The 23,921-nt window shown below is 36.0% G+C and overlaps 1 protein-coding gene across 3 annotated transcripts in view; it reads left to right on the top strand.

Moving 5' to 3' along the window:
• PARG (poly(ADP-ribose) glycohydrolase) overlaps positions 1–23,921 on the top strand; it is a 114,278-nt gene that overhangs the window by 74,176 nt on the left and 16,181 nt on the right. For all 3 annotated transcript variants that reach the window (XM_060103111.1, XM_060103120.1, XM_060103129.1), the window contains exons 13-16: positions 4,322–4,469; positions 14,645–14,723; positions 16,390–16,498; positions 23,489–23,594. In XM_060103111.1, the coding sequence (XP_059959094.1) occupies positions 4,322–4,469; positions 14,645–14,723; positions 16,390–16,498; positions 23,489–23,594 (442 nt within the window). The remainder of the gene's footprint in view (positions 1–4,321; positions 4,470–14,644; positions 14,724–16,389; positions 16,499–23,488; positions 23,595–23,921) is intronic.

The raw sequence follows: 23,921 nt of genomic DNA on the forward strand, positions 1-23,921 counted from the left end.
AGGCTAAAATTTGTTTCGAATGACTATCACTTTTTCCCCCACATTTCCATCTTGACAAGGTTGTTTCCTACATTAACATCTTGGATTAACTGAGGGAAGCTTAATACACATGAAATAAACAGAGCTACTGGTGGTTAGCACCACAGGAATGCTGACCTTTCATTACAGTACAATTCAGCAAGGAGTTATTCAACAACATTCAAGGTTGAGATTCTCCCCACTTCCCTGGAATATATTATAGATGAAATGTGAAACCTCAGTAGATTAAAAGAATACCATAAAGGCTTCTGTTTATTTTTCTCCCTACCCATGCCAGGTATCCCCAGGAGATGGGGAATATTGTATTGCAGTGCTCCAAATCTCCTTGTGTAGCATATAAATTACATTATGCTGAGTGGCAACAACAACAAAACCTCTCTAAGGAGTGTTATCATTTCTCTCTTTTCATCAAGTTAAATTCAGAACTGAGTAAGCTGAACAAGTAGCTTTAAAGTAAAGTGAGTTAGAAAATGGCTAAAAATAAGGAAGCACTCATATGCTTGTTTTCATGTACTGGAACAGGTTTCTTACCTGCAATAGAGAGCCTTTTATTAAGAACTTTTTTAAGTACTAGAAACTGATTTTCTAAAAGACCCCTGCTTTCAGAGGCATATTGAGTTAGTGTATTTGTTTCTGTGCATACCTCTTAAGTAATAAATGTTGGCCTTTTATTCAAAGAATGAACAGTAGCATGCACATTGAATGTATTTCATTTATCATTTCCAAGTAGTACATAGATTGGATAGAGCTTATCTTTTAAATTTAGTTATGTATCTTGTTCCAGTAACAATTAAGTTTAGCTGATCTCAGGCCTTCTTTGTTTCTCATTTGTATTCCGAATACCATGATACTTAGCCAGTCTCTCAGTTTTCAAGAGCTGCCCATTTTATTTCCTTGCTGAGTCTCACTTCTTTCCCCACTGACTTATTTGAGGCCCTAGTAGTGCTTGTCTAAACTATTCAGTATTTACCTAGCCAGCCTTTCTGCTTTTACTTTTCCAGTTCATTCTTTAAACTTTAGTCTGAATTATCTTCCTAAAACACAGATACATTTGTTCCTTTTCTTCATAGAATCTTTCCCAGAATCCTCAGAATTAAGTAAAAATTTCTTGGACCCCAGACCAGCTCATTACCAACTTTAACTCTCCACATACTGTACACTGCAGACAGGCATGAGGAATCTGCTTACCACTCTCCTCATACAGCTCTTTACATTGGTTTTTCCTGTGTCCTTTTGCAGCTATTCCCTTAGCCTGATTGTCAGCAAAATCTCAGTTGAATGCCACATCCTTTTGTAATGCTCCCGTATCCTCCCCATGTGCCAATTTTAGTTAATTGTATTATTTGAAAAGCATCAAATACACCCTAATAGGTTCTTTAATAATCATCTTATCATTCTACTTATGTGCCTCACTCCCATCTAGACTGTAAATGCTATGAAACCAGGAACCACATCTTATTCATCTTTGTATTCCATGGTTCACAGCATAATATTTCATCAATACTTGTTTAATTGAACAATTTAAGCTATAAATCACCCAATGTATAAAGACTTCATATGTAGTAGGTAACTATTTCTAATCAGTGGACTAGTTTAACCAAAATTATTTTTCTTTATAAGCTAAAGTTTTAGTGTTGATTTATTATGCCAGAATATAAACCCAAATGATTCACTTTGGTAACTCATTTCAAGAACTTGTCCAGTCATATTTTTCAGTATTTTCTAAGTTCTTCTGTAGTGAAAGAAGACTACTTTATCTTCTATTAATTTCTCTCTTTTCACATATAATATTTTTACGTGTCAAAAGATTCATATTCTTGTTTTACTCTTTTGTAAAACAGGCTTCACATTACCATTTCTTATAATTGCTTTAGAGATCACAAACAAGTTTTACGAAATCTCATACTTGACAATAGTCTGAAAGTATATGTGAAATAATAGGAAATATATATATTAGTCTCTACAACCTGTTCTTGGCACAGAGCTCCTAAAACCCTTGTAATCTCCTGAGTGGTAAGAGCACTAGGAGCATCTTTTGTTCTAATATTTGGTCTTTGACCCCAATTCCTGACTCAGAGCTCCTAAACCCCTTGGAATTTCCTGAGTGATAGGCATGTCTTTTGTTCTAATGATGCAGCTCTTGGTGGGCTCCTGGGTAGCTTCAGGATGGGGATGGTCACCAGAAAGACTAAGCCATGATTAGAAGTTTGGAACTTTCTGCCCCACCTCCCATCCTCTGGGAAAGGGGGGAGGGACTGGAGACTCAGTTAATGATCGGTCATGAGAATGTGATGAAGCTTCCATAAAAATTTCAGAAGTACAGGATTTGGAGAGCTTTGGGGTTGGTGAACATGCGGAGGTGCTGGGAGATGACTTGTTTGGAAAGGGCGTGGAAGCTCTGTGCCCCTTCCCACATACCTTGCCCTGTGTGTCTCTACATCTGGCTGTTCATCTGTATCCTTTCTTACATCCTTTTTAATAAATCAGTAAATGTAAGTAAGTGTTACCCTGAATTCTTTGAGCTGGTCTAGCAAATCATCAAGCCCTGGGTGGGGTCATGGGAACCCCAATTTATAGCTGGTCAACTAGAAGTACAGGTGACAACCTGGGACTTGAGATTGTCATCTGAACTGGGGCAGTCTTGTAGGACTGAATTCTTAGCCTGTGGGATTTTTCACTAACTCCAGGTAGACAGTGTCAGAACTGAACTGGATTGTAGGACACCTAGCTGGTAGTGCAGAATTGCTTGATGTGTGGAAAATCCACACATCTGGTGTCAGAAGTGTCGAGAGTGTGGTAGTAGTGTGAGAGTAAAGAAGAGACACAGGATTGTGTTTTTCCTAAATAGTATAGAAGCCTCTCTTACGTTACTTACTAAATTCTGGCAGGGGGCGGGAGGGGGTTGTGTATGACTGCATGTGTACACAAGTTGTGTGTATGTGTGTAATCTAACTCCCCAAATAGAAAAATCTAAGACAAAGTCAGAAACTATTTCTTACATATTGCTCCATAGAGCCTAGAATACTGTTGGACACATTGGAGTGCATAGTAAGTTTAAGACAAACAAATAATTCTGGCAAGTTGAGTTTGCTTTCTCTTGAGGATTGTGTAACTCACCTTTATCAATAGGAGCTTGGGGATGCCACCATCATAGTACTCCATAGAAAACTTACATATAGTTTTAAACTAAATTGGAAATATTAATTTATTGAATGTTGTTAAACTAGATTTTTTTGTCTTCATTTTTCTTCCCCTTAGGTGTATTTTTTTTTTTAAAGTTTGTAATGTTTTTGCAGTTTGGGGTTTGCAGTTGAATTTAGAAGGAAGAAATTTTCATCCCTTTATTCTTTCACAAAAGAAAAAAGTTACCAAAAAGGTTAAATCCTAAACTTTTCAAACCTTTAAGGACAAGTGTTTGATTTCTATATTATATAAGAAAGGTACAGGCTATATAGTTTGGAGATACCATGCGTTTGTTTCCAGACCATTGCAAAAAAGCAAGTCACATGAATTTTTTTGGTTTCCCAGTGCATATAAAAGTTATGTTTATACTATACTGCAGTCTTTTAAGTGTCAAATAGCATTATGTCTAAGAAAATGTCATGCCTTAATTAAAAAGTACTTTATTGCTAAAAAATGCCAACCATCATCTGAGCCTTCAGGTTGTAATTTTTTTTGCTGGTCGAGGGTTTGAAATATTGCAAGAATTACCAAAATATGACACAGAGACACAAAGTGAGAAAATGGTATTGGAAAAATGGCACCAATAGCCTTGCTAGATGCAGGGTTGCCATTAACATTCAATTTGTAAAAAATGCAATATCTGTGAAGTGCAGTAAAGCAAAGTGCAATAAAATGAGGTATGCCTGTATAATTATATTAAAGTCATATGAAGTACATAAATGGAAATGGAGTAGAGAGTGGTGGAGAAGTGATCTTGAAACCTTTCCAGATAAAAACCTCCCTTGATTTGTGGCCCTTGGAGCACAGGTAAGGTTTATAAACAAGAGTCCATATAATTACATTGAGGCTTTTGCCTAAAAGCTCTATTTTCCATGTTCCTTCTAACATTTTGGAATCCAAAGAAATATTCAGAGATGTTAACTGCAGTGAGGTGGAAAGGGTGCAGTCAACCACAATCTGTTCTCCCTGGGAAGATTACTAATTTGGGGATTGATTTATGTGGGAAAGGAAAGGAAGATCAGAGCTTAGAGGGAGTATACTTTATTATATATGTAGGTATTTTAAATTGTCATTTAACATGCCACATTTTCCCAAATAGGTGGATTTTGCAAACCGTTTTGTTGGAGGTGGTGTAACCAGTGCAGGACTTGTACAAGAAGAAATCCGCTTTTTAATCAACCCTGAGTTGATTGTTTCACGGCTCTTCACTGAGGTGCTGGATCACAATGAATGTCTTATCATCACAGGTTAGTTGAGAAGTCTGAACAATGGGGTAGTGTTCCCCATCTGTGATCATCTATCATGAAGACGAGAGGCCACTCAGATAGTAGCTTTTCTCTACCGTGGGCATTAGTCCCAATGTTTTAATTCATTAATTTATACTTGTTCTTATTAAATTGTTACAGTTTCATTTTCATAATCTTGAGTAAGACATTTTATCCCCACTTTTTCTTTCTTGGTATCTTTATCTGAGGAACAAGGGTAAAAAATGATTAAACTACTCTCCAGTTTGAAATTTTATGATATGGTGTCCTTAAAAAGAAGATAGTGATATGTCTTTGAGCATGTTTCCTATTATTATTCTTCCATTATATTTCCAAAGTGATTTGTTGTACTTCAGCATGAACACACTGTGTAAGTATAAAAAACAGTTACAGTGTTTGGAGAGAGTCAGTAAAACAGCTTTATAGAAGGGAAATAAATCAGTAGCCTTATGTTTATTCTAATATCTTTTTTTTTTTTTTTTTTTTTTCTTTTTTGCGGTATGTGGGCCTCTCACTGTTGTGGCCTCTCCCACTGCGGAGCACAGGCTCCGGATGCGCAGGCCCAGCGGCCATGGCTCACGGGCCCAGCCGCTCCGCGGCATATGGGATCCTCCCAGACCGGGGCACGAACCCGTATCCCCTGCATCGGCAGGCGGACTCCTAACCACTGCGCCACCAGGGAGGCCCTAATTTCTAATCCTAAGAGAAAAAGTGTGATTATCTTAGTGCCTCTCTTTGATTTAAGTTATTATGGTATGAGGAGAGAAGGAAACATAGTCAGATTTATACTTTAGGCCTATTAATCAAGATTTACATTTATTTTCCCTTAAGTTTCTTTAGATTGCAATATCACTATGTCACAGTATTTTCTTGTGTATAAGCTACCCCCAAAAAATTGATGATTAACTCATAACTCTTAAGAAACTCTTAATCAGCCACTGTAGCGAAGTTAAGCCTTTTATTCAGGTACCTAAAAGAACATACCCAACAAAACAAAACAAAACAAAACATTCCCATATAAAAGCCATAATCAACCATCAATTGCTGATGTTTTTTTCTTTCTGCAAAGGAGGATTTCTTATTTCCCCTTTGAATCTGTTGCCACTTTGAGATTAGTATAGGAGACTAACAGGCTAAGTGTAGGAGAATTTGGTTGATTGTTATTTTCAAAGATTACAGTGGGATGAAAACCATCCTCTGTTAGTTTTATCAAATGTATAACTCAACTAATTTATGTCCAAAGAGGTACATGACAGAATTAAGACTCTGAGACCACACATCTCAGATACATTTGTAGGCAACCTTCAGGAGAACATCTAAATTTTGTCCCTTATGTTTTGCTTTCAGGATTCCCTCTTTGTCTTTCAACTGTTTATGATGTGTATAGGTGTGGATCTCTTTAACTTTATCCTGTTTGGGTTCATTGAATGTCTTGAATGTTTAGATACATTTGGTAAATTTTTGGCCATTATTTCTTCAAGTATTCTTTCTGTCCCTTTCTCTTCTCTCCTTCTGAGACTCCTGTTATGCATGTGTTGGTACATTTGGTGATGTCCATTGGTCTCTGAAGCTCTGTTCATTTTTCTTCATTCTTTTTGTTTCTCAGACTGGATAATTTCCACTGACCTATCGTTAGGTTCACTGATTCTTCTGTCTGCTCTAATCTGCTTTTTAATCCCCTCAGTGAAATTTTTATTCCAGTTATTATGCTTTTCAACTATAGAATTTCTATTTGATTCTTTTTAAAAATAATTTTTATCTCTATTGAGATTCTCTATTTGTGAGGCATTATTCTCATATTTTCATTTAGTTCTTTAGATATAATTTGCTTTAATTTTTTTTTAATGGATGTAAAACAGCTGACTTAAAGTTTCTGTTTAGTAAGTCCAACATCTGGGTTCCTCAGGGTGGGTCAGTTACTAATGAATACTTTTTTTCCCTGAGTATGGACCCTACTTTCTCGTTTCTTTGCATGTCTCAATTTTTTTGTTGAAAACTGGACATTTTAAATGGGGCAACTCTTGAAATCAGATTTTCTCCTTTTCCCAGAGTATGTTTTTGTTGCTGTTTGTTTAGTGACTTTCCTAATCTAGTTCTGTGAAGACTGTATTCTTTTTCATGTGTAGCCACTAAAGTCTCTGTTTGGTTAGATTAGTAGTTACCTAATGATTGGACAGAGATTTTCTTAAATGCCTAGAGTCAGTAAGTCAGTCTTTGCCAAAGGGCTCTGACTATATGTTGGGGCTTACCTTCAACACTCCACCAGGCAGTTGACACTTCCTTCCTGCTTACACAGAGCCTCAAGATCAGAGTGAGGGGAGAGGTTAGGACCTTCTCAGGTCTTTCTTGAGCCTGTGTACAGCTATGGGCATGTGTGTAGATGTCTAGATTCCCAAGGATACTTAGAACTTTTCAAAGTCCCGTAAGTACTTCTCATTCCTTAGCTTTTCCTCTGAAGCTTTTTGGTTAGCCTATTTACCCCAACTGTAATCTAATGCCTCAGGCAGCTACACTGTTAAACAATTGACTATAATTGTTTTCAACAAACACCCCTGGGAATTAGGCTTTTCACCCTGGACAAAGTCCAAGTCTGGTCAAATAAAGACAGCCTTGTGAGTGAGGTCTTCCAGGGAACTAACTACCAGACAGGTCAGATGATTACAGTTCTCTGAGAATGGGGCTTTGAAGGAGCTTCAACCCTTCTCTGCCCCCTCTGGTGGCAACCAGGCTGTTTTGATTACAGGCTGTTGGTTTCTAAGGCTACGACGGAGCTTGGGAAAGTGGAATAGGAACAGGGCAAGTTAAAACACTATACAATTCACTGTGTTTACCAATATTTAGCCAATTTTTCTTTAATAAACACTCCTCAGACTGCTGCAAGCCTTTGGTTAATTCCCACAGTTCAGAAAAAGATGATTCTTACAAGTTTTGCCAGTGTTCTCATTATTTTTATGGAGGAAAGAGTGCTCTGAGATTTTTACTCCATTGTTTTTGTTGATGTGTCCGTATCTTTTATAAGTGCTTGTGGATAAAAGGGCTTTCAAGGAGTTATTCCACATCTTTTAGATAATCCTATATTATTTCTTATAATATCCTTTTGATTCTGCTGTTTTGGTGAGATAAGGCAAAAAATAAAAATTGTTGTTTGAGTTTATGTAGGAAGTTTAGAACTTCAGCAAAGGAATTTCTTCTTTGATAGAACTGCAGCTCTTTGAAGTTAATAACCTGAAGTATTTCATCCAGAATTCTGAGGTTGTGATCCAAACTGTACTGAAATAGAAAGATAAAACCCTTTTATTCTCAGCATTGTCTCAACTCACATATTGGTTGTCTATCTGCATTTGTTGTTTATTATGTATGCAGATAAGAAGGGTGTAGTTAGAAGTTGTTAGGGGAGAAAAGAGTATAAGGAATTACAGAACAAAAAAATTAAACTGTCATAAATCCATTGTTGGGCAAATGAATACTTTGAATATTGATCTCAGACTGTTTTAGAGAACACTGAAGTTCTGGAATGTGACCGTCTCCAGCATTTGGGTGTATCAAATAATACTTTAAAAGAGTTTTAATTTTTAGCAGTTAAGCTAGATTTGAAGAAGACTGAGAACAAAATATCCCATCAATTTTTTAGGATGAATTTACATTCTTGAAATAAAAAAGTTGGTAGAATGCAGGGCATTTTAACTCAAAGCTAACTTGTTTCATTTGCTTCACTTCTGTTGTACTAGGGAAGTAGTCCCTTGTCATCTCCCATTAATGTTTCTGTAAATAAAGAATGTAATTTCCTTGGGACTAGTAAAAGGAAAACATTAGACTTTTTTTCTTTTTTAAGCATAGTTTGTCCCCAATCTAAAAAAGCATCATCACTCTGGAGTTATATCTGGTCTCTAACTTACCTGCAGCCATTGTAAAATAGATGGAAAATTGCAGATCCATGACTCACCTTCACACCTGTAATTACCTCAGGCTAAGGACACCCGGGGTGACTTTTAACTCAGCATTTTTCCCCATATCCACTTAACTCTATTATAGTGCCTCCTAATTAATATCTGTGATGTGATGTTTCCTTAATGGAAATGGCCATTTCATCATCTATTTGATGTTGGATTTCTGCCATCTCCCTTCTTAGGAGACTCTTAACTATGCACTGCAGTCTATCTGCCTGATCAATTCCATTCCTTCAATGATTCACCCAGGCTCAGTGAGCTAATGGCTGTGGCTGTGCTGCCTGAATCTGTAGAAGAGTTTGAGAAATTGGAAATAAATTAAATTTATCATCATTGTGGGGCATCTGGTTGGTATCAGACTTTTAAATGAATATGAAACAGGTCATGCAAACAGGCAAATACTTTTATCCAAACAGTGTTATCCCTCTACTTGCTGTGATCCTCCCTGGAGCAGTCATGAGTTAAAACCTTTCAGTAAGTATAGATTGAGGAAAAGAATTAAAGCTCCAATCTTCCCCCTTTTTCCCCTCTCTCGTGTTCCTTCACAACGTCCAGTAAAAGCTTCAATACTAAAAGGTGTTATTGTGGTGCTGGGAGATTATTTTGTTGTTTCTGTGTGGTGAGAACATAAAGCAGATGCCTAGACATGAAACTTACTGAGCAGAATGTTGACACATTTAATATAAAACCTGCCCTCTAGTGAATCAAATCTTCCCCAACACCACAGGTCCTTAAATCTTTTGTGAGTGTCAGCAGAACTGATAGAAAAGACAAAAGCAGACACCATTGCTTATAGTACTGGTATTTTTCATAGAGTTAACAACACTAGAGGTGCCCATCACTACAGAAACAGCCCAGTGCTTACTAACTGACACCAGCTCATTGGGAAAGATCCAAATAAAGTTGGAGTTTGGCTTTTCTTAATTTTTATTAATCATGGGAATGAAAGGCCAGAGTGTTTTTTTCTGCTGCATAATCACCACTGTTTTAATGATACTAATAAAAGTGGGGTAGATGGTTTTTGTATAAATCTTCTTTCTAAGGGCATAACCCATTAGTAAGTAGAATTTCTTTAATCTCCAAATATTTTTTGCTGTGTTCATCATAAACTTGCATTACTAGTAAAAGAAAATAAGAATTTTTCTTACTACTATAAAGCCTAAGAACTCATAAGGTTGTAATGAGCTCTTGAAAAGATTTAAATGGGTTCCTTAAAAGTTTTTAACTTAGGTGAAGGCTTGTCTTTGAGTATGAAGTCTTAAGGCTATATCCCTAGAGAGAGCTATCAAAACGGTCATTGTCTTCTGTCTCTTCTTTGCTGTTATCACTGTTCACCTTTGCATTTTCAGAAAAGTTTATCAGTAAATTTAAATTTAAAGCAAGCTAAGGGCATTTGTTTTTCAGAACAACATAATTTTGAAAGATGTTTACTTAGAAAACTCAGGATTTAATTTTAGAGCAAAAGCATCTGTATGTGCATTTTTGATTTCCCAAACCTGAAGGAAATAAACCTAACCTTGTTTCTGTTAGGAAAGAAGACAAAAAACATCCTAATTTGAAATAGAAGTTGATCATTGATATTTTATATCTTTCAACCACTTTTCAAAAGACAGAAGAGGTGTTTATTTTCATAATTAAGGGATCAGAGTAGGCGTTATTATTGTTATTATTATTAATAATAATAATAAACAGGGAAAATGAGGCTTGTTCACTGCAAGGCAAAAAGCAAAAGAACAGGATTATTCCCGGCTGTCTTTATTCCCAGTCAGGCCAGTAGACCACATGTCTTTTAAACCCCACATAAATAGAGTCATATATCTTTGGTTTCTCTACTCCCTTACAAAGTTAAGTCTGATGACACCAATACCAACCTGTGTATGGTATTGAAGGATTTTAAACTCGTCTTATTTGGTTTTCCAAGCTATTCTATGAGGTAAACAATATAAGAATTATTGACAAGCCTAATTTTTAGACGTTGAGATGAAGTCCAATGAGATTTGGTTACTTAAGGATTCACTTTGGGTTCCTCGTGACTCTTAATCTCAGTGTGGTGCTCTTTTTGCCATGCCACACTGTCTTTGTAAATGAATTTTTTAATATGTCAATTATATAATACTTAGTCCAGATTAAGTATTTCTGTATTAAGTATTTCTCATTATTTTAACCTCAGTGTTCTTCCTGTTTCGGTCCTTAATTATGTTTATGCAGCAAGTACTTACTCAACTGCTTCTATATTTTTGCATTACAAGATGCTAATGTAGGCACACATGTTAATAATATATAATCCCTGCCCTTGAGAAGCTGTCAGTCTAGTGAAGGAATCAGATTATTGAGGTATAATTGACATACAACAAACCTTATATATTGAAAGTGTGCAATTAGGTAAGTTTTGACATATGGCTATGCTCATGAAGCCATCTTTTTGCCTATGTTTTAATTGGGTTGTTTGTTTTTTTATTCTTGAGTTTGGAAGTGCTTTATATATTTTATGTAAGTCTTTTATCAGACATATGAAGTATGTCTTTTCATTATCTTAACAATGACTTCTGAAAAACAGAAGTTTCTAATTTTGAAGTCCAATTTATTAATTTGGGTTTTGGTTTTTTTGGTTCTTTCTGGTTTGATTACTGTAGCTTTATAATAATTCTTGAAATCAGGCAGAGTGAGTCCTCTAACTTTGTTCTTCTTCAGAGTTGTTTGTTGAATTTTAGAATAAGTTTGTCAATATCTACAAAAAGGCTTGCTGAATTTTAATTAAGATTGTTTTGAATCTATAGATCAATTTGGGAAGATGACTTTTTTAAACAATTATATTGAAGTATAGTTGATTTACAATGTTGTATTAATTTCTTCTGTACAGCAAAGTGACTCAGTTATACACACACACACATATTTTCATATTCTTTTCCATTATGGTTTGTCAGAGAATATTGAATATAATTCCCTGTGCTATACAATAGGACCTTGTTGTTTATCCATCCTACATATAATAGTTTGCCTCTGCTAATCCCAAACTCCCATTCCTTCCCTCTCCTACCCTCCCTTACCCTTGACAACTACAGTCTGTTCTCCATAGAGTCTGTTTCTGTTTTGTAGATAATGTTCATTTGTGTCATATTTTAGATTCCACATATATGTGATATCATACAGTATTTGTCTTTCTCTGACTTACTTCACTTAGTATGATAATCTCTAGGTCCATCCATGTTGCTGCAAATGGCATTATATCATTCTTTTTGATGGCTGAGTAATAGTCCATTATATATAAATGGACTATATATACATACCACATCTTCTTTATCCATTCATTTGTCAATGGACATTTTGGTTGTTTCCATGTCTTGGCTATTGTAAATAGTGCTGCTATGAACATAGGGGTGCATACATCGTTTTGAATTATAGTTTTGTCTGGGTATATGCCCAGGAGTGGGATTGCTAGATCATATGGCAACTCTATTTTTATTTTTTTGAGGAACTTCCATACTGTTCTCCATAGTGGCTGCACCAGTTTACATTCCCACCAACAGTGTTAGAGGATTCCCTTTTTTCCACACCCTCTCCAGAATTTGTTATTTGTAGATGTTTTAATGATGGCCATTCTGACCATTGTGAGGTGGTACCTCATTGTAGTTTTGATTTGCATTTCTCTTATAATTAGCAATGTTGAGCATCTTTTCGTGTGCCTATTGGCCATGGGAAAACTTGACTTCTTAACAATATTTAGTCTTTGACACATGAATGAGGTATCTTTATGTTTATTTAGGTCTTATTTAATTTCTGCCAGTCATATTACATACTTTTTATTGTATACTTCTTTTACATTTTCTCAGACTTACCTCTAAGTATTTCATATTTTTTGTTATTGTAAATGTAGTTTTAAAATTTCAGTTTTTGACTGCTCGTTGATACTGTGTAGAAATATAATTGATTTGCAGATTGCAATTTAATATGTTAATTGCTCTGTTGATGCTGTATGCAGAGTACTGCAGAGCACAAAGAAGGAACAACCAACTCTACTTACAGTGTCAAGGAAGCCTGACAGAAACAACATTAATTTTGTAGTTATTTTCTTGATTTGTAGCAGACTATCTTACCCAAAATACTAGGTGAATTTATAGTAATTAAACTGTAAATTATTTAAAATTTTGAAAAATTATTTTTAAGAAACAGTGTGCTCAGTAATAGACTAGAAACTCTAGTATTGAGATTAAATCTTTTAAGTTTTTATTATGGAATATTTTAATCATTTATAAAAATAGAATAGTATTTTTCATAGCTTTATTTAATATTTACTTATATTGTATATCTATGTTTATATTTGTATATGTATGAAAATTTTCAGATCTACAGAAAAGTTGCAAGAATAATATAAGGAATTTCCATATAATTTTCACCCAGATTCACCAGTTTACATTTCTGCCCCATCTGCTATATCATTCTTTCTCTATTTTCTTTTCCTGAACTAGGAGTATATTGGAGACATTCTGCCCTTTTACCCCAAATATTTTATTGTATATTTCCTAAGAACTAGGACATTCTCTTACATTAGCACAGCATAGTTAATCAAAATTAGGAAATTTAACATTGATAAAATACTATTAGCTAATCCCTAGTCAATATTCTATCAATTATCCTAATTATATCTTTTCCCCCACCCAGTCTACAGTCTAATCCAGGATCAGACCTTGAATAGACTTGTCATGTATCCTTTAAACTGGGACAGTTTCTCAACCTTGTGTTTGTTCACCTTGATATTTTTAAAACATTGAAGCCAGTTACTTGGTAGAATATCTCTTTTGGGGGGTTTGCCCAGTGTTTTTTCATAACTAGATTCAGTTTATTCATTTTGGTAGGAATCCCAGTGAAGTGTATCTTTTGAAGAGAAAAGTAGTACCGTAAAATTCGCATATAATTATATGTGTATATAACTTCAGTCAGCCCTTTGAATGAATATATATTTCCTTCATCTGTGGGGACCACCTCTGTGGATTCAACCAACTGCAGATTGTCTAGTACTGTAGTATTTACTATTGAAAAAAATCTACAGTGTAAGGGAAACCGTGCAGTTCAAACCCATTTGTTTGAGAGTCAACTGTACTAAAAATATTATTAATCTTAGTTCTCAATGTTGTCTTGTTTCTATTTTATTTTTTAATATGTGAAAAGTATAATCTTGCTCAAGTTTTCAGCTTTTAATTTTACTGTTTTGTTGATTCTTATCAGGTCAAGTAATTATTGAGTTGACCCTAGGAGTTGGAATGAGCTTATCTACTTAGTTAAATAGAACACTTTTGACACCATCCCTTTTGATATGTTCATGTCCAGTGAATTAGAAATCTATGTTATATGCCAAGCTTGGTACATCTTCTCATCAGATGAATGTTAATTATGCTTTTTTCCCTCCCTGTCTTCTCAGGCATAATATCCTAGTTTTACAAACTCCTTTGAGGTACCTTGCCTGTTGATAGGCAAATCCTAAATTTAATTTTATTGACAGTTTTCTTAGAGAACGTTTTTATGTAAAATTTATTTTTTCAACAACACAAATAAAAAACCATCTGATCACTGACATTGAAGACAGTGGACTTTTTTTTTTTTTTTTTTTTTTGCCGTATGCGGGCCTCTCACTGTTGTGGCCTCTCCCGTTGTGGAGCACAGGCTCCGGACGCGCAGGCTCAGCAGCCATGGCTCACGGGCCCAGCCGCTCCGCGGCATGTGGGATCTTCCCGGACAGGGGCACAATCCCGTGTCCCCTGCATTGGCAGGCGGACTCTCAACCACTGTGCCACCAGGGAAGCCCGACAGTGGACTTTTATAAAACACAATCTTTATGTACTCCTTATAAAAGAAAAAAATGAGTGTGACAGACATTTTGTTTTCTTTGTTGATTGGGACATTGATTCACTGTATGATAATTGTGGTGGCATTTGAAGGCATCGTTTTTTTCTTTATGGGAAGTAATAACAAGTCATTAAGACCAGCGGGGTTTTTTATTTGTTTGTTTCTTAACAGAGACTGTTTAGAAGGTGCAGTTCTTAAGAAATTTTTTTCTGGGGGCATTGGTGGTGGGATGAATTGGGAGATTGGGATTGACATACATACACTAAGATGTATAAAACAGATAACTAATAAGAACCTGCTGTATAAAAAAAATAAAATAAAATTCAAAAAGAAAAAAAACTTTTTCTGAAAAATAATTATTTGTTTCAGGTACTGAACAGTACAGTGAATACACAGGCTATGCGGAAACATACCGTTGGGCCCGGAGCCATGAAGACAGGAGTGAAAGGTGAGTTCATTTCTGACGTTAGCATCTCGTGACCAAAAGCTAAGGAATGTGGGTTTGACCCTGATACAGTCTGTCTCCCATCTATTCTTATTTCAGAAATATAATTTTCTTCTTAAATTCAATAGCACAGTTTCATTAGTAGTTAAAACAATATCACCATCTCCATATACCAAAGGGAAAAACAGAGAAAAGCCAAATGTCTAAACCAAGAAGAAAGGCACAGCTCAGCTGCTAATTGTAAGCAGCCAGTGGAGATTAACTTCCAAGGTCGAACTAATTAGAGCTTAAAGCCTTTAAACAGCTTATTTAGTTATCCTTACCTTTTCTCTGAGATTAGGTTAAGTGGGGGAAACCTATGCTGGGACAATTTGCCTGATGCCACAAACAGTTGATAGCAGAACCTATGTTGAATTTTGCTGCTGCAGTCTCCTAGTTTATTGAAATATATTTTTACACTTTGACATTTTTGCTTTCCCACTAAGTTGGTTTACCAGAGGTAAATTTTTACAGAAAATGTGTGTGGCCTATGTATGTGTGTTTCAATGCAAAAGAACCATTGTGGCAGAAAGAATCAGCTATTGCCCATGTAGCCATACAACCTTATCTTTGTAATATCTCAAGTCCAGTCCCTAGTCTCTTTCCCTTTGTTTTGGTTAAAATATGTGGTTGCAACAATTATCTGTGTGAATGTTTAATTCCTGATAATTATTTACAGACTAACATGAAGGTTTCTGTGGGTATTCTTCAGTGTGAAAAGTTGACTGCCATATCAGTATATGCATGTTTGTAAAGAGATGAAATATTTGGAATTTCACATTTCCAGAATCACCATCTCAGCCAGTTTTTCCTGTCTCCTTGGGCAAATTGTTATCGTCTGCTTTGATTTCTTTGCCTTTTTAAAAATAGTTTTGCCCAGTCAGCAACTGAGCACAGTAGGTAGAATTTTGTACTGAATTGTTACACATTTTTTACAGAACTTGACTTCTTGGGATTCGTTTTTGGACAATAAATGGTTATGTTACAAACTCAGTGACTTAGAGTGGTTCTTTCAGAACAAAGGAGGAATGAGCTCTTGTTGAGATACAAAGGCCATGTCTTTAGTATTGGAGGAAAACAAAGAACTAAATTCCTTTCGTTTGCCCCCCGAAATCTTTTTTTTTTTTTTTTTTTTTTTTTTTTTTTTGCGGTACATGGGCTTCTCACTGTTGTGGCCTCTCCTGTTGCGGAGCACAGGCTCCGGACGCACAGGCTCAGCGGCCATGGCTTACGGGCCCAGCCGCTCCACGGCATGTGGGGTCTTCCCGGACCGGGGCACAAACCCGTGTCCCCTGCATCGGCAGGCGGACTCTCAACCACTGCGCCACCAGGGAAGCCCGCCCCCGAAATCTTTTAACCTCGAAGATTCATTGTTAATGATGTGTCTGTATATAATACATACTGTTTTTTCATTTTACTGTTTAATGCCTGGCAGTCCACAATATGTATCCCTTGGAATTTAAAAATAAAATGGTGTTTTTCTACCCTCCTGATTTGCTGAGATATATACCCACTGGTTTGTTTGTAATGTATTAACCCTGCCAAAGTCTCAGAAACCTGACCCTTGTGAGGGTTTTATTTTGTGAGTACCTTTCTCATTCCTCATTTTCCTCCATCTGTCCTGCCCCAGGGACGACTGGCAGCGGCGCGGCACTGAAATCGTCGCCATTGATGCCCTTCACTTCAGACGCTACCTCGACCAGTTTGTGCCTGAGAAAATCAGGCGCGAGCTTAACAAGGCCAGTAACCTTATTTCTTAGTTCATCTAGCAGCTGTCATCTATTTACTGCCATTTTATTAATGCTGAAATTAATGCTTTCTGGTAATTCTTGCAGTGTCAGTACGTCTGCCCACAGTTCTCCTGATTTAATGGGTCTGTCAGCTTGTACAGGATGTACTTTCCATTTCGTAATTGTTTGATTACTGATGCCAGATAGACTGTTGCTTGATATTAAGCCCCACACATGCATTTATCTCATCAAGTACATTTAGTTGCTTTGGAACATTATCATTGTAAAACCATATAGAAATGAATGAACCCTGAAAGTTTTTATCGGACCTGCCCAATGACATTTTTCGCTACAAGTTGTGCTTATCAGGATTAAAACAGATAAAACATGAAAGTCAAGTCACTATTGTTCTAGTATAGGTAAGACTGACATGTAAATTATTTATTTATTTGGTAATTTGACATATTTATGATGGAATCTGTGGTTTTCTGTGCTACTTAGTTTTGTCTCCTATAGTCATTTTCTTTTTTTTTTTCATTGTGTTACAGAAATAGAAAAATGAGCCAGACCTATTGTTAGTTTAAATTTTTACTACTGTTAACCATAGTAAATAAACTGTCATACAATAGTGTTCTAAGTCTATTCTCTAGATAGATAGGGCCTTACCAAAACAGTTGATGTCTTTAGTTCCTCAAATTACTCTCACAGCCAAGAAGACTGACCCAGTTCTGAAAACCATTGTTTTAACTTCCATGAGTAGGATTTGGTCATGAAATTCATTATTAAGATAATGAGGTTGTGGTTTTGCATGACTACCCATGTGCCAATCCCTACACAGACTTCTGGGAATGACAGCAGACTAGGTGTACCATTGCAGGTGGACTGGGACTGCCCTTGGATTGGCATGTGTGGCGTTCAGTATATCATGTTCACATCTTTTCCCCGGGTCTTACCACAGGAATGGCCTCTCTGTGGTGCTCTGCTTATCCCAGCTCAACCGCCTTGCCTCTCAGATTGTTAGTAAAATAACCAAATAATCCAGAAAGACTTTAGTACACTTAAAACTTAGTGGATATTTCAAATATAATTACATTTATTATCATATTCTAATGTATTCAAGAATCTAATTTACTGTTAAACATGTTTTTTTAATATATAATTCATTAAGTTATTTTAATGTTTGAAGTTCTCAAAGGAATCTCATAAAAGTTTGAAGAGTAAATGCGCTATTTTCCAAAGTTCAACTTACACACATATTCCAATTTTCTTTTAAGTAATTCCTCATAAAAGCTATCCAAAAAGACTGTTCTTTGATATATCAACAGATATAATTTCTCTTTTACCTGATATTACTGAGGAATATCTTTTATTATATTGGGTACCTTTTAATTGTGAGCTTGCTTTCACTGTTCTAAACTGTTGACTTAAAGCAGTTGTCTCCAAGCACATGATGTTTTCATCACATAGCAAGCATATCAAGTAGAATAAGAAGATTTACATTTAGCTTTTCATCAGATGTGTATGTGAATTTGTCACATGATCATTGATACTAGAAGACATTTATATAAGCAGTAGGTATGGGTCCCCCCCCGCCTGCCCACAATTCATATGTTGAAGCTCTTACCCGAGTAGTTCAGAATGTATAGAGATGTGATTAAGTTAAAATGATGCCAGGGAGCGCCCTAATCCAATCTAACTAGTATCCGAATAAGAAGAGGAGATTAGGGCATACAAAAAAAAATCAGGGGTGCATGCCCACAGAATAAAGATCATGTGAGGGCACAGCATGAAGGTGACCATCTGCAAGCCAAGGAGAAAGGTCTCAAATGAAATCAAACATGCTGACACCTTGATCTTGAACTTCTAGTCTCCAAAACTGTGAGAAAATTAATGTCTATTATTTAAGTCACTCAGTCCATGGTATTTTGTTATGGCAGAGAAATACATGAAAAGTTTGGAGAGAAGCATATGAAAAGTAAATGTATTTAACCATTATCATACATTAACACACATTTAAAGGCTCCCTTTTTTTAACATTTAAAAAAATATATTTATTTATTTATTTTTGGCTGCGTTGGGTCTTTGTTGCTGCACGCGGGCTGTCTCTAGTTGCAGCAAGCAGGGGCTACTCTTCGTTGCGGCGCGTGGGCTTCTCATTGCAGTGGCTTCTCTTGTTGTAGAGCATGGGCTCTAGGTGCATGGGCTTCAGAAGTTGCGGCACGTGGGCTCAGTAGTTGTGGCTTGCAGGCTCTAGAGCGCAGGCTCAGTAGTTGTGGCGCACGAGCTTAGTTGCTCTGCAGCATGTGGGATCTTCCTGGACCAGGGCTCGAAAGCGTGTCGCCTGCATTGGCAGGCAGATTCTTAACCACTGCGCCACTAGGGAAGTCTTAAAGGTTCCCTTTTTTTTCATGATAACATTTATATTCCCACAAATACTTTCCTGGAGGAGCTAGATCATTCACTTTTAGAAATTATCTATAAATATGATCTTTTTAAAAGATAACACTGGACATAAGTAAATCTTCTCTTTTTAAATTGCCCATGGCTAACTGATACTCTCTACGTTTACTTGGATAGCACTAACCTTCAGTTTCCCCTCCTCAAAGACACCAGAAATTTTAAAGATGTGAAGCCTTGGTATATGTGAATAGGTTAAGTTAGTTGTAAGTATTACCAACACTGAAAAACATTTATTTGTACAATATAGAGTCCTTATGAGACATACTTTATAGAAAAAGACTGAGTCTTTAAATAACCTGGCAATAGAAGTTTTATTTCATTCAAGTCAGATTTTTTTTGTTGTTATCACCAAATTTGGAAGGGGATTGTTATTAAATCAAAGCTTGATTAACACAACTGATCAATACTTGCTGCTGATATTTCTAGGAAACTCAACATTTGATCATTTATAATCTTTTCTTGAAGTCTGTGTTACCTTTCAGGAATATTAGTTCAAAATGTATCATTTTTCATGAGCTTTCCCTTAAGTTTCTCAATGTATAGAATCAGGATAACCATAGAGAAACCTAATCTAATCTTTGATTTCACATATGAGAAATCTAAGGTCTACATGGTGTTTTCATTTTATATTGCATCTTTTTAAAAAGCTTTTATTTATTTATACTTATTTTTTTAAATTTATCTTTGGCTGCGTTGGGTCTTTGTTGCTGCGCGTGGGCTTTTCTGTAGTTGCGGCGAGCAGGGGCTACTCTTTGTTGCAGTGCACGGGCTTCAGTAGTTGTGGCTCGTGGGCTCTAGAGCACAGGCTCAGTAGTTGTGGTGCATGGGCTTAGTTGCTCTGCGGCATGTGGGGTCTTCCTGGACCAGGGTTCGAACCCATGTCCCCCTGAATTAGCAGGCGGATTCTTAACCACTGTGCCACCAGGGAGGTCCCTATATTGCATCTTAAAAAGGCAAAATCAATTTACTAATGTTACAGTTATTTTAAAGATAAAAAATCATCTATAATTTTACCTTTCAAATAATTGTTTTCATTTTTGTAGGTCTTTCCACATGAATACTAATTTTCCTATAAATGTGTGCAAAAGTTACCTATAATATTGTATTTATCTATCCATAAATTGTATTTTTCATACTTTCTAATGATCTTCATGATGTTTTTTTAAATAAATTTGATCTTTTTTTTATCTATCTGTCTATATCTCTATTTTTGGCTGCACCACATGGCATGAGGGATCTTAGTTCCCTGACCAGGGATTGAACCAGTGCCCCTTGCAGGGGAAGCACAGAGTCTTAACCATTGGACTGACAGGGAAATCCCCATAATAATATGTGTAATGGCCACAAAATTGGTTGGATTGATATACTAGGACTTAGCTACTGTTTTTGAATTAATAGGTGGTCCCAAGTTTTTCTCTATTATGTATAATGTAGTAAACATCTTTGGACAGTTGTTATTTAATCAAATAAAAGAAATTTACAAAAGAAGAAATTTATAAAATTACTCTTACTGAATCTAAGTATAATTTTAAGAGTCTTAATTAATATTATTTTATTCTCTTCCAAAAGATTCTTAAGGAACTTTTTATGTTATGTTTGTTTTTAAGAAATCACAGTGTTCTAAAACATCAGAAAATCATTATCAATACCAACTATGTATTAGTTTAAGTTAGACGAGTACGGTAGATTGATTTCATATAAACAACTCTTTTTTTTAATTAATTTATTTTATTTTTGGCTGCGTTGGGTCTTTGTTGCTGCACGCAGGCTTTCTGTAGTTGCAGAGAGCAGGGGCTACTCTTCGTTGCAGGGCGTGGGCTTCTCAATGTGGTGGCTTCTCTTGTTGTGGAGCATGGGCTCTAGGCACGCGGGCTTCAGTTGTTTCGGCACGTGTCTCAGTAGTTGTAGCTCGCGGATTCTAGAGCACAGGCTCAGTAGTTGTTGTGCACAGGCTTAGTTGCTCCGCGGCATGTGGGATCTTCCCAGACCAGGGCTCGAACCCGTGTCCCCTGCATTGGCAGGCAGATTCTTAACCACCATACCACCAGGGAAGTCATGAACAACTCTTTAGGACAAAAATTGTTAAATTATTAATTTAACAAACAGTATAATGTATTTACATTATATAATGTCCTCCCTCCCTCCGCCGCCCCATCCCACCCCACTAGGCCATCATAGAGAAATGGTTGGTTCAAACAGAATAAAAGAATTTTGTAACAGTAGCCAAGATATGGAAGCAACCCAAGGGCCCTGCCCATCAATAGACAAATGGATAATGTATACAATGAAATATTTCTCAGCCATAAAAAAGAATGAAATTCTGCCTTTTATAGCAAAGTGGATGGACCTAGAGAATATTATGCTTGGTGAAATAAGTTAGACAGAGAAAGACAAATACTATATATCACTTACATGTGGAATCTAAAAAATAATACAAATGAATGTATATGCAAAACAGAAACAGTCTCACAGATATAGAAAACAAACTAGTGGTTACCAAAGGGGAGAGGGAAGGCGGGGAGGGGCATATTAGGGGTATGGGATTAAGAGATACAAACTACTATGTATAAAATAGATAAGCATCAAGGATATATTGTATAGCACAGGGAGTTACAGCCATTATCTTGTAATAACTTTTAATTGAGTATATTCTGTAAAAATACTGAATCACTCTGTACACCTGAAACTAATATAATATTGTAAATCAATTATACTTCAATAAAAAAGAATTTTGTATTTAATCATCACAGTTATCTTTATACCTAATTACTATGTTAGTATTTTATATCATTTAATTTCTATCTGATTACATTTTTAAAGTTTCATTTTATTTTACTTAATCAGAACACCAAATGCAGGTTAATTTCAGTTTTATAGGTGTTTTTTTGTTATGGTCATTTTTCAAGATAGATTTTTTTAAAGTAAAATTGGTTAGATTTTACTTCTAAATAATCTAAATATTTCAAATTCTCTGTTGTTAGGCCTTAGTCTTACTAAGCTATTTTTGCTCATTAAAGAAAAGTTAGCCCAGATATGTAGAGATAGCAGTGTGAAAGAAACTAAAACCATTCTGATGGTATAAAACAGAGGCGACACACACTAGGAGGCTAAGAAATCTTCCTCTTCTTCTAGGCATATTTGGAGAATTTGACAGGAAAGCAAGTGGCAAAGTTATGTCTATTCTGACAGAAAGTCTGTTCACCCCCTTGTTGGCATAAAGGCAGAGACTGTATGTTTCAAGAACCTACTCAAAAAAATTGAGCTCTTTGATAGTTTTGACCTGATTTTCAGATGCTCCATGCATCTGATTATACAGGTAATTTGTGAGTTCTAGTGTAAGCTCTGTACCACAGTGTTGAGTAATGGTCTGGTACCAACTTATAATTAATATCTGTCAGGATTTACAGCCTAGGAGGGGGTGGAAGGAATAGCCTTGTTAATCCACCCAGACAGGTATAAAATACATTTTTATACCCTTGTAGCAACTTCAGAGAGCAATTTACAGTATTTCTATGTGTGGGTTTCATAGAAGCATCTTTCTTTATCCTTGGTTTTTCTCTGGGAACATTTGTCACACGTCATTCTTTCTATTTTATTTACTACTATAAATAAGCTGTATTTTAGGCTTTGGTACTTGAGAAAGCCCAGGGGAGATTTGCTTTGCTATTATTTTAAACCTCTTAATATAGTCTGATAGTTTCAGAAAACTAAGAACCCTTTGGAGGCAGAAAGACCAACTTGTCTGACAGCAAAGAAATAGAAATCAGAAACTCTGGGACCTTAAACTGCAGTTTTCTCATATACAAAATGAGCTGTTCATTTAATTAAAACAGACAGCAACCTCAGGATATATTGTACTTTTCTCAGGTTACTGGCAAATTTTAAAATATTCTAGCTTAAAACAGAGCTGTGAAACTAGAGAATCTTGGAGCTGGAAGGGATATTAAAGGTTATCTTGTAACCAGGTATAGGAATCCTTTTTATATATAGTTACTTGCTCATTTTATATATAGTTGTTTAAGCATTTCAGTGGCAGGAAGCACATTTAAAAGCTAATCACGGTTATTAATCTAAGTCCCAATAATTCAGAGAGAGAGTCGTGAGGAAGCATAATAGTAACTCTTTACCTTACTGAAAAAAATCGTAATCAAAAGTTTTCAAATAAAACAGTGTCTTAAATGCCTTTCTATCCTTTAGTCCCCTGTGGTTTGTGATTGGGATTCCATTAGTTCTTAAAATATCTCTGATATTTTCCTTTATATTTGTTTGAATTGGAAAAAGAAACTGAGACCTGTAATGGTTTAAGGGCTTTGATTTGCCCAGCATCAAAGCAAATAAATAATAGAACTGATCATTTCTTACCCTCTCCTTGTGTAATTCCAGGATTTTCTCTTTTTCCCCTGTACTTTGGCCCCTAGGAAAAAAAGAGGAGAGAGAGATAACATAAGCTTGATAATGGATACTGATCCTAGTACATCAGTCAGAAATACTGTTAGTGTCTAGTCATTCACGTGCTTTGATATTTCTTTCATCCTGCAGGCTTACTGTGGATTTCTTCGTCCTGGAGTTTCTTCAGAGAATCTTTCTGCAGTGGCTACAGGAAACTGGGGCTGTGGTGCCTTTGGGGGCGATGCTAGATTAAAAGGTGAGTGAATCAGTTGTTATAAGAAGGATAATAGTATTTTGACTAAGGAGAAGTTAGTCCTTCAAACTGGATTTCTAACCACAAACCACAAAGATCTAAAAGAAGAGAAAAAGAATATTTGACACCATCCTTTTTTTTCTTATTGTATATGAAGGAATCCGTATTTTTATTTGCTATTTACCTGCAGAGGTCACTTATCTCTCTGATCTATAAGACACAGTATTTAGTTGAATAAAGAGAGGGAAGAGGCCAAAATTACTATGAAGTTTCAAGCCAAAGCACCCATTCAAGCACGTTCCTTTACAGAAGTGATTTTTTATGGACAGA

The sequence above is a fragment of the Mesoplodon densirostris genome, chromosome 1 (genome assembly GCF_025265405.1).
Source record: "Mesoplodon densirostris isolate mMesDen1 chromosome 1, mMesDen1 primary haplotype, whole genome shotgun sequence".
In the NCBI taxonomy this organism is placed as follows: domain Eukaryota; kingdom Metazoa; phylum Chordata; class Mammalia; order Artiodactyla; family Ziphiidae; genus Mesoplodon; species Mesoplodon densirostris.